This window comes from Chondrus crispus, genomic scaffold (genome assembly GCF_000350225.1).
Source record: "Chondrus crispus Stackhouse genomic scaffold, scaffold_332, whole genome shotgun sequence".
NCBI lineage: Eukaryota > Rhodophyta > Florideophyceae > Gigartinales > Gigartinaceae > Chondrus > Chondrus crispus.
The window spans coordinates 1-10,901 of record NW_005179219.1 but is presented as its reverse complement, the minus strand read 5'-3'; the positions used below and the strand labels follow the sequence as shown (position 1 = coordinate 10,901).

At 49.7% G+C, this 10,901-nt stretch overlaps 3 protein-coding genes; 2 read left to right on the top strand and 1 right to left on the bottom strand.

Moving 5' to 3' along the window:
- The first annotated feature begins 8,887 nt into the window (after positions 1 to 8,887).
- On the top strand, positions 8,888 to 8,998 carry CHC_T00005993001 (hypothetical protein). Its single transcript, XM_005717595.1, has one exon. It carries the CDS (start codon positions 8,888 to 8,890, stop codon positions 8,996 to 8,998), a length of 111 nt encoding a protein of 36 aa, XP_005717652.1.
- A 1,258-nt stretch (positions 8,999 to 10,256) lies between these two features.
- CHC_T00005992001 (hypothetical protein) lies at positions 10,257 to 10,477 on the bottom strand. XM_005717594.1 is given in 2 exon segments: positions 10,257 to 10,321; positions 10,322 to 10,477. The coding sequence occupies 1 exon segment, from the start codon at positions 10,475 to 10,477 to the stop codon at positions 10,322 to 10,324; it is 156 nt and encodes a 51-aa protein (XP_005717651.1). The 3' UTR covers positions 10,257 to 10,321.
- Positions 10,478 to 10,484: 7 nt separating this feature from the next.
- On the top strand, positions 10,485 to 10,736 carry CHC_T00005991001 (hypothetical protein). The gene has a single exon (XM_005717593.1). It carries the CDS (start codon positions 10,485 to 10,487, stop codon positions 10,734 to 10,736), a length of 252 nt encoding a protein of 83 aa, XP_005717650.1.
- The last annotated feature ends 165 nt before the right edge of the window (positions 10,737 to 10,901 follow it).

Sequence of the window (10,901 nt, the reverse complement as noted above, 5' to 3'; positions counted from 1 at the left end):
GCATAGCGGTGCCGATGGAAGCGTCCCTTGCGGGTTTCAAAGAATGATGTAAAAACGTCACGGAGAGAAGCCAAGGACGAGGCGGAAATCTTTCATGATTTCGTGATCGTGTGATTTTTGCGATAGGAAAACTTGCAGAGTCGGTGAAAGTGGGCCCAACAAATGGCTGGCACCTACCCTTCAAGGGTACCAAAAGAAGGACCGAAGAAACGGTCTGGTCCGTCTGGAACAAAACAGCCCCTGGGGCTCACACAAACAATAACATTGGCGGGTCACAAAACCCCACAACTGTTATCGAAAAAAGTGTGCTAGCAAGCAGGCCTCCGGTCCAGCCTGTGGGTTTTTTTGTGATGTTTATGACAAAATGACGTAATTCGCTAGGACGTGACACGGCGCATGTACGGAACGCATCACGGCGATGTATGACTCGAAAGAATTCCCCCGCCCGCTTTGCAGGGACCACACCGCACTCTGTATCTCCAGATGGTCTTACCCGATTTGGAAAATGCCTTCCTCTGGGCGCGCTTTGGATTGTGGAGATGATTGTGGAGATGGCCGGCTTGCTTACGAAATCATTCGTCTCTGAAGTTCACATCTCAACATGTCGTCATCGCCAAGGAGGGCCAATGCAACCACACTTTACTCAACGCACGGTACAGTACTTGTCCTCCTGCCATACTGAAGCATTAGAATGACCCGCCGTAAGAGGTACAAGTACAGTACTGTACATCGTTGTCGCCGACATGTCGCGATTCACAAAGTTTTGTCGGGGTGGGAGGGCGGAGGGGGGGTTAATACTGTTAACACCACGAGAGTATACTTTTTCGCGTACTTTTGCACGCAACGACTGCGAACACTTGTTTTATGTTGAGCCTTCATGGAGCCAAATCGACTGCTTATATCCTTCAAAAGTCCCAGGGCCACGAAAACAGATATCTGACCTGTTTGCTTGCGAAGAATCATAACCCGTGCGAAGCCCAAAAAGTCCGCTTAGACATGACACGGCCATAGTTTTGCAGTCCCAAAACATTGCATCTGCCCAGGAATAAGCGGCGTCGGTCGATAGAGAAATATATGAGCGCGAGCTCGAGCTTCTGCTCATGCCTGTAAGTGATATCATTCCCTGATTGATTCTGTAGATGAATAGATGGCCATATGTCAGTATCACGCTCCTCTTTCAGAGAGTGCCGCCATATTTAGCAAAGCAGATGCAAATTTGTGGGGCTTAACTTAGGTTTCATTTTTTCTAGCAATCAAACGTTTTCGTCGACGTGTGGTACAATTCCCTTCAACGTACATTCAAAGTGGATTCGCCTATTCCCCCCTATCCATGAAGGCTGCGAAGTCCTTCGGATCTGCTCCTCAGAGGAAGAGTTGGATACTCTCCTTTTTCATGAAACGCCTGTTGAGCATGAGACAACTTGATGTAAAAGAGCAAAAAGACTATGAGCGCATGACTCTGATTGTCATTCAGAAGACTTTCAAACAATGCCATGTGTGAAAAGTGTTCTATGTCATTAGAACTGAACGCCCTTTTTCTGTACTCAGAAATCCAGCACAGCTACTCATGGAGCTGAACGAACGCATTGAGATCTCATGATGAATGAGATACACAGCTTTTTCAACTTCATGTACACGTTTATGAGATTTAATAGAAGCACCTTGCTAGGCATTTGTCCATTGACCACGTCATAAGAAGTTTAGACCTTCTCCTTACTGCTTTTGGCTATCAAGAGAGGAAACATATGGTTGCACGGAGCAGACATTTCGCTTTTGTCTTCACAAAGCTATATTACACATTCTGTACAATCTGTAGGTTGCGAGAACATCGTCATAGAAGCTTCTTTTCGTGTGAGCTGACTCAGACGCAGAAACGCAACGGCGTTTTTGTTTCAGTCTCTCTGGGTTTTCACCCATCCAACTTCTTCTGGCCACTTTCCCTACTATCTGGCAAACTAGAGGAATTTGTGCAAGAGTTCACAAAAAAGCATACAGTAATCAGGCAGTCTCTTACTCTGAGATTTGCAAAGCCTTCATACATTTTGTCGATGCGCCATATGTCCAGTTGCAGTGATCGCCTATCAAAAAAAGATGGAAACGAGGGACATGGCATGGGGACAACCCCCCGGCATCTCCAGTATGCCGCCGAGAAATAGACTGGAAGCGACGTCAAAATCGGTCAAACCGTCCTTCCTCTATTCTAGAGACCACATCCCTTGCATCAGCATGTCGATTGTCCTGATGAACGTACGACGCTCGGCCGTGATTTTATGGCGATAAGTATGGCTCTGATGTATCAAGAAACTTGCAACAGGATATAGTGCGCTGCATCGAAACCAAACGGAAAGAGGAGCAGCTATGGGCACTGAATTCATCAAAACTATAGCAAGAGTCTGCTGCGCGGAGTGTCGCGAAAGCAGTAAACAATAGATAGTACTATTGACAATCTAGAGGACAACAATAATTCTCACTCTTTCTGGAAATGTGCCTTGCAATATCGGGAATTGGATTCGATAGTTCGTAAGAAGAACATGAGAACACACCCCTGCAACGGAACGTGGCGATTATTATGTTTAATCAAATCGACTGACCAATGTTTTTCGGACGGTCTCCATGGAATTCCAGACGATAATATGAAGTAAACACAGAAACGGTTTAGTCTGACAAACCGAAGAGTTTGATATTGCACCAATCAGGCCACTACTGCTCCAGAGACTAAGCAAATGTCTTAACACAGGAATGTCCATGATGCGACGAAAGTCATCGAGGGGTTCTCTTCAAGCAATAGGTTCAGTTTCAGCTCTTTGCTATATGCGATTTTTTTTGATTTCTATGCGGACTTCGTCCCGAGGCCCGCTGATGTAGGGGATAGTACCGTGGATTGCTGCCTCTCTAAATTTATAAGCACGATATCGGTCTCTGGCTGAGTGACACATGTTCTACGCTTTATTATACACGAACTAATCATATGTCGAGGGGTCTGAATGATATCTCTCTGCAACTTTTGTGAACAGAATGTTATAGTCAGCGTAGCTAGCACCACAGGGCGAATCGGAGGGCAACGTTTATCATACAAAAGACCATAAAAAGCGAAAGCCCTTGCTGAGACGGAAGTCAATAACTGGGTTGATACACCGTGGCAATTGCGAAGGAGGTTTCTGATTTACTAAACGTGACGGCTGTACTGCCACCAGAACCAAGAATACCTACCCCCATCGCTTCTGGACAGTGTTTACGGAGCTTGCCACAGAGACTGAAGAGCATGTCTCAGGTGAGCTGCAAAAGTATGGATGTTTGCTGAGCGCAACTGCGAGTGGGAAAATTCTGTCGGTGGCGCATGCCGCCAGCTCGTCGTGACCTCAAGTTCATCGAGAGGCTTGCCCAACGCATGCATCAGAACCAATACGGAGAAGTGAACAATATCACGACAGAATGGGAACATTTGCATGCGGGATGTGTATCCAGGGCCATACCTGAGATACCGACGAGTTGCGTGGTTCTGACAAGATTTTGCATCTGAAACGTGGTAGCTATTGAGTACAAGCCCTTTTCAATTATATTCGAGGACCTTTCGAGGGCAGGTTTCCAAGCAGTTTGCTCTCTCTCACCTTCACTAACGTACAGTAGTAAGTATAAGTTACTGTACAATTCATGTGTGGTACAACCTTGGCAGCAAGCGTACGGCACGGAAGCGCAGTGCGACAGAGGGCAAGATTGAGATTCTGCATCACATATACCTCGCTTCTCACACGAACGAGGCAATGGATTGATGGCTGAAAAGCAGTCTTGATAGGATGCCCACATGGGCTGAGGAAGACCACAAAAGCAAGTAATTCGAGAGGAACTGCTATCTACAACTCGGAAGATGCAGCAAGTGTGCTGCCTGCCGAAGTGCGAAAAATGCTCTCTTCAACGATATGGAGACTTTTTTTATTAATTTATGAAGAATCTTGCTACAGAGGCCGACTTGATCGGCGTGACTTCCTGTTAATTGCCCCGGCATGAGGGATGGCGAAGCATACGCCCCTGATGCCCAACAGGCGGTGTGGTGTGTCTTTGCAGAGCCTCTAGTTTGACGCAAGGGTGCGCTCCCACGCTCTGAGAGGCAGAAGAAAAAGACTCCATGCAAGAAAGATAACGTGGGTGACAACCAATCCTAACTTCCGGTCAACTTCGAAGGGTATGATAAGATGGTACTGTTTGGTATGTTACGTGCCGCCAGACAACCTCGAGATAAAAGAAAAGCCTTCGCATTATTGTACCGTACGGTACTGTCTAGGCGTCCTGCATTTCGTAATTGATAGAGGCTGGATGCGTACCGTACCCACCTACAGTATCATATACTGTAGCATTGAAACGCATCATCACGCAGTTACGTCCGACCCATAATTGGTTTGGGGTTTGGGAGGTTAGAGATTGGGTGTGGTGGTAGCAGTAGGTGATGTCACCTCGTGTCAACACGAGGAGAAAAGAGAGCTAGAAACTAAATGTTACCTATCTGGACGCGTGACGTAGGGCGCCGATTTAGTTAATTGTCGGCATCGCAACGTGGAGTCCCCATTGGCAAAGAACAATGAGGTTTTCACCTGCAGCGAGGCATCAGCACCCCTTCCTGGTGTCCCTCAACTTGTGCTGAAGTTCTCGCATGAGGGCCCTGAAACTTGACGCTACCCAACTCGTGAACTGACCGTGCCGGTAGAGACCCGCGTGCATGTCGCGTTCCAGTCCATTTCGCGGTACTGTACCCTTAGGGTACTGCACGTACCCTTCTGAGTGGTACTGTACACAGAAGAATCTTTACTCACGTTGTACAGTTTAGAATCGACCCTTTTTTCCGTTCTCCAGTGAGAAACTGCAAAAGTACAGTACAGTACAGTACTCTCACTCCTCGCGAAAGGCTTGCTCTCTATCGCACTCACTCCGCAGGTTCTAGAAGAACTTGCAATGTGCTGCGTAGAAGGTAGGTCTTTCCCACTGCGCAGTGCATCCCAGTACATCCCAGTACATGCACGGTACGACTGTTAGAGGCTGTAACGTTTGCCTCGAGTTCGTGTGACTTCTTCAAGTTGTGTCCGAGATGCATTGACCCTCGAAGGGTCTGGCTGTAAAGGTCGCTCCAGACGACGCACCACAAACACCAAGTAATCATGTCCCTATGGGCGACATCAGAGCGGACATCATTGTAACAAAGGAAGGGTGCTTACTAGGTAGGTGTCATTTGTTGCCTCGCTGAACACCCAAGTGCCGTGGGCTGTGGACGGACATCCGTCTCCTGTGTCTAATAGCAAGCCATACATCGCTAGTTTTGATACGGTACAGTAGTCGTTTGTGTTGGCTGGATACAGGCGTTTCTTATTTTCTTCTCTACACTATTTCATTCCTTCTTGGCACGACCGGTCGGGCAGTACGTTCCGTATGCCCTCAGTGTCAGTTGCAGTGCACATGCATTCCTGTTCAACAAATGAAAGAATTCTGGAGAACCATCACTTGAGGACAACCATCACTTCCAACCGCGGAACTGTATCGTGTACTGCAGGTATCGAGTCACTAGACATGCGCTATTAAACTGAAAATTGTACGCCTTGTATCTACATCTTACGCAAGCCGCGTTGGCTCACATGGTCCGACAGGATTCCCGAGAACCTTGCTTCTTGGTGCTTTTTCATGAGACGGTCTTGCGCCGTGCAGCTTTCCACTGAAAGTTCGAGCCTGGGTAGGGGACGTTAGTTAATCATCATGAGGGTCTACAAAGGCTCTTTGGTGGACAGCAACGGAATCGCGGTTTCAGTATTGCAACCGCCTATCAAGACATGAGTGCCGTCATGTCGATCTCCTTGCTTGCGTGACGCAATCTAACCATCAGCATGAACTTGCTACAGACTATCGCGTACCCTTCTTGAAAGCGCAGCTATAATCCTTTGGGCCCTCATGCCAGTCTTCACGCCACGGGGCTCTCCAGTTTCTGGACTGCACAATGCATGGGCAGTACGGTATCTTTCGTCATGAGCTTTTTGCTTACCTTACTCCTTTGATGGGATCTCTTCGTACACTGTAGTACAGTATGATGCTGCGTCGCTGTATGATATACCTTATAGTGACGTTGGTCACACTTTTATGACTCGGTCGCTAGTCAACTTACGGGTCTTGTCACTTTCGACTTCACAGATCGTCTTGCCTTGTCAATGCACGAAGCAAGTCGGCCCACGGCCCGAAAAAAAAAAACATCTCTTCCGAGAATGTGCCCACTCCCCATGGCAACACTGGCAGCCTTCTTGTTTTCTATACATCATGCATGTACATCAACGCATTGCTGAGAGATTTTCCTGACTCTTCCCATTGGGCGATTTATGCAATTGTGACCCGCGGCACTTGGAGGCTGCAGGAGGTGAGATGGTGACCGCGTAAACATCACTGCCATCTCTCGAGTTTCCCAACTCGCAGCACACGTGATGTACTGTAACAATACACATTGCGCAAAATTCCATTCTATCCAACCACCTTTACGGTGTGTTGTGCTGCAACTCGCAAGATTTCATTGGATGAGTTTATGTTTATGAGGGCGTGAGAGAAAACAATTCAACATGCAAGAAAAAAACGACTTTCCATCAACCAAAGCACTATGCCTGTGCCATTTCGACTGCTGTACGATAAGGAACAGTGCTGTGCGGGACGAAACAATAGCGGCACCTGCTCGTACAATAGCATATGACTCCGTGGTGTAGCATTATGTTGAGAAAAGTTGTAAAAGATACTCTACCGCGCGCTGCTGATGACGTCCCATGCATGCAAGTGGTCGATATGCCGCAGACGCGTGAGCTTTCATGCGTTCTGCAGCCTGCACGCACATCCATCGTTGCGTGAAGGGAAGATTGCGATCGACGGCAACTTGTATAACCATCACAGTATATTACTGTTCCGTACAGGACAGGGTTTTGTGACTTCCCTCTACTGTACTCTGCACAACAAGGGGTTTCGCTAGTTGGACATCACTCGTATGGCTCGAACTCTCGATACTGCAAAGTACGATACGTTTTCCGAGGTTTGCTGCACTCTCCGCAGACGCCACCACTCCACGTCGTGGTAAGAGGGGGGAACACATGTCTGAAGCGGCTTTTCATGACTGGAGCCGTCACTGGGCGGAGGAACTTGAGAGGAAAGAATGCACCGACGAGTGCGGCGACTCTCGATACTTTCGGAAACCGCGTCCTGAGACCCATACAGTTGTCTTCAGAAAGCTGCTGATCAGGATACGCTTGAGCAAATAACACACAACAGCTCTGTGGAGGAGGGTGTCCTTGAAAGGAGGAGGAGACCAGCCTTCGGGAGAGACGACTATCGCGCATTGTAACGCCGACAGCGACAAGGACGGAAAGGGGGACGGTTGCTCGCCTGCCGCGAAGCTCCCATGAGCTTCCATGCTTCCATGCTTCCATGCTTCCATGCTTTCATTGCAAGGAAGGAGGGGTAAATTCATTTCTATTGGGCTCCCCATTTCGATATGGAGGAGTGCACGCACACTGAAAGGCAATTGGACAGAGTAGTGCGAAGCAGCGGGGGCGTCTGCAGCTTGAGAAGCCCCGGCCTCCACATACATGACGTGATGCGAAAACGTGGGGGCGAGCTGGATGGGATTTCTTGCAAGTGCTAATCAGAGGGCAATGCATGCATGATCGCGCAGGCGATTGGCACGGAAAGAACCGCCACGATAAAAAAGCGAGAGACTCGGCGAGATGCTCTCTCATGCTTCTGCGGTGGACAACGAAACTGTTACCCTCAACAAGCAGTTTTCCGTTGTTAACAACAAGCTGGTCTCAAGAGCGCGCGAGCAGTAGGGTGCGGACGGTGTACAACAGGGATGGGGAGGGGGGGTGCGTTGCCTGGAATGGCTCGGGAGTAAGGGGGCACCTTTCCTGATACGTTTTGAGTAGCGTTTTGAGTAGTGTTTCGTGTACAGGGCGAAAGATTGCTCATTACTCAGACGACGCGTTATATGGTGCGTGGTTAGATTGTTGTTTGCACGGCTCGGGGGCACGCGGGGAAGCGAAGCAATGCGTAAAGCATTGCATGCTGGTGCGGAACGAGTCTACAGCAGCGTCAGACGGGGAATCTTGTAGCGGGGCGGGGCGGGTACTGCACAATATTTGCTCCACGTAACGCGTGCGGAGATAGCAAGACACTGTACAGTCTTGCAACTGTAGATGCGGAGGTCGAAGGAGGTTTGGACATGCGCGTGGGCTTATGGACGGCGCTGTACGCGTGCGGTGACATGGGAAAGTTTGTGTGGTTGCCGCAACCAAAGAGGCTTTGTGTGCAGCTGCCGCGTTGACGTCCGAGGCGGTGGTGCGGAACGTGAGACCGGTGGTGAGAGATGGTGAACACAAGGGGGGGGTTGGTCACGGATATTCGCCGCGTGCCTGCCGCACCGCATCGAGGCCAAATGATGAAACAACCCTCGGCTACTTGACGGCTACTCGACGGTGGGTGCCCGCACCGAAAGGAGTCGTTTCATTCTGAGCGGCAGGGAGTGCAGTTGAACCCTCTTGCATACAGTCATGCATTCCGTGCCGTCCCGTGCCATCCGGATCTTTTCGTAGCTGTGGTGCAGGTGTCTGTCTATTGATAGACAACTTTCATCGAGCTGATATCAGCTCGATGAAAGTTGGTAAGCAGAGAATACAGCACCGAATGAGCGGGCGGAACGGTGCGGAAGCGGGAGTCAGCGGGGGCCAGGGTGCGAGGTTGAAATCAAAAGGACGTGGTAGGGAGTGGTGCCTTGCCAGATCTCTCTGACGTGCACCGCTTCATCCGGGAATATGTCCTGTCCGGCCTCATCTTCGCCTGCGTCCAGTCGCACTGTAGCATTGGTTGCATTGATTGCCGTTCCAGTATGCATGTGGGGTTTGCAGAGATCAGATTCAAGCAAACAAAGATGCGTTCGTACGTCGATGACGCCGTGCCTGCACCGCCTGGACTAGTGTCTAGACGACAAGCAATTTGACCTCATATGAGGTCAGTCATGGCCTCATATGAGGCCAGCTTTTTTTTGCAAAAATATATAAATTAAATCGAAACTTTAAAACATTCAGTTTGGACACCATTTCTTTAACGTATACGCGCTCGGCAATAACATCTTGCAAAACATTGGGATGGCGGTTGTCAATGCACAGAGAGACTAAGAATCTAATGAACTATCAATGATGAGTTGACTTTTTAAACAGGCGTTTTGGTTTCGAAGATATCAACATAAAACGTTTTGAGGTTGGTCAAAAAAGGCTCCTTTTTGGGCATTTTAAAAATGGCTGGAGAAGACGTGCAGATCTCACCAAACTCCACCCTTCCACAACGCAGAAGTCAACTGCCGTGTCGAGAGTATCTTTTTTCCATGTTGTTGAGCTAGCACAAGTCGAGAAAAATAAGTTGAAAAGTGACCTCATATGAGGTCAAATGGCCTCATATGAGGTCATTTGTCACCTAGACACTAGGGTGTGTGTCTTCCATACGGGTAGTACCGCGGTTTCTAATTCCACTCTAGGCGATTTAAAAAACACAGGGCCGCATACGGAATCTCCCAGGATCACGTTTCTGATTACACCTTTTGTCTGTAGGAAGGGCGGTGCTGTTTAGGGGAGACAGGAAGGCGACGGAACAAAAATACACGAGTTGGAGCGTTCCCATGAAAGGACGTGTACGGGTGAGTGCACTCTAGCGTAGAGGAAGGCAAGTCCAGCAAAGAAAAGGAGGCGTCACGACGAATGTTGATATACGCTCTTCCAATTCCAGTCGAAGGGCATTAGCATGATGAGTCGATCGTTCCATCGATGAAATGCATCCTCTGCAGAGTGTCGGGGTCGAAGACTCAGGTGGGGTTGCACACCCATCGAAAGGCATCAAAAAAAAAATTAAAAAAGACAGAAGAGTACGATGATACCAGGATTCGAACCTGGGCCCCCGAAGGGATGTGATTTCTAGTCACACGCATTAGACCGCTCTGCCATATCATCTTTGAGACCCTACAAGGGCTCGTGTTGTTGTTGCAAACAAGAAATTTTACGTTTATAAACCCCAAATTGAAGTAATTTTATGAAAACTGAAATATTTTGCTTTTTTCGCTAAACATTTCTGCAAAAACGCCATTCCTCACCCTCGAAACGTCGGAACAGAGAAGGTTGTGCGTACAGGGAGTACAATCACTGCGTCTGCGTCTACTGTCGGAGTGCAGCATTCAGTGCAAGGCAAGGCAAGGCAAGACATGTTTGTTCTCGCAACCATTTTCTATACAGAGGTCTCTATCCTACACCTACCATACGACGTCATGCGGCAATCACAACGGCTGACTCTTCGCGTGCTTCAGAACGCTCCGCACGCGCTCGGCCACAGCTTTCGCAGCATCCCCCTGGTCACGCACGTGCATGTCCTCAACGGCAACCGGCTCGATGCTGCCAATGCCGCCGCCACCGTCCTCCCCCCTCACCAGCATCAAAGCCATGCCCGCGCCGAGCGCGCACGCAATGGTAGCCACGGCGACGACGACGCCCCACATAGCCTTCTCCTTCCTCTCCCCTTGCCCCGGCTCCACCAAGCGCGCGGCCTCCCCTTCCTGCACGGCCTCCTCCTTCTCCTCCTCCTCCTCCTCCTCCTCCTCCTCCTCTTCCTCCTCCTGCTGCAGCGGCTTCCTCTCATACACGGCCATCCCCTCCCCGGGCGTAGACCCGGGCTTCCCCAAGTCTGCGACGTGAATCTCCAGCGGCCAAGTGACCAGCGCGTCCGGGGTCGACCGGGTGGGGTCCCAGCCGAGGCGCGTGAGCGGGGCGGCGTCGACGCGTGTGCGCTCGCGCGGGGTGACGCGGAAGCGATACTCGACACGGCCCGGCGCGGCGTCGACGACGGCCTGAAAGGTGTCG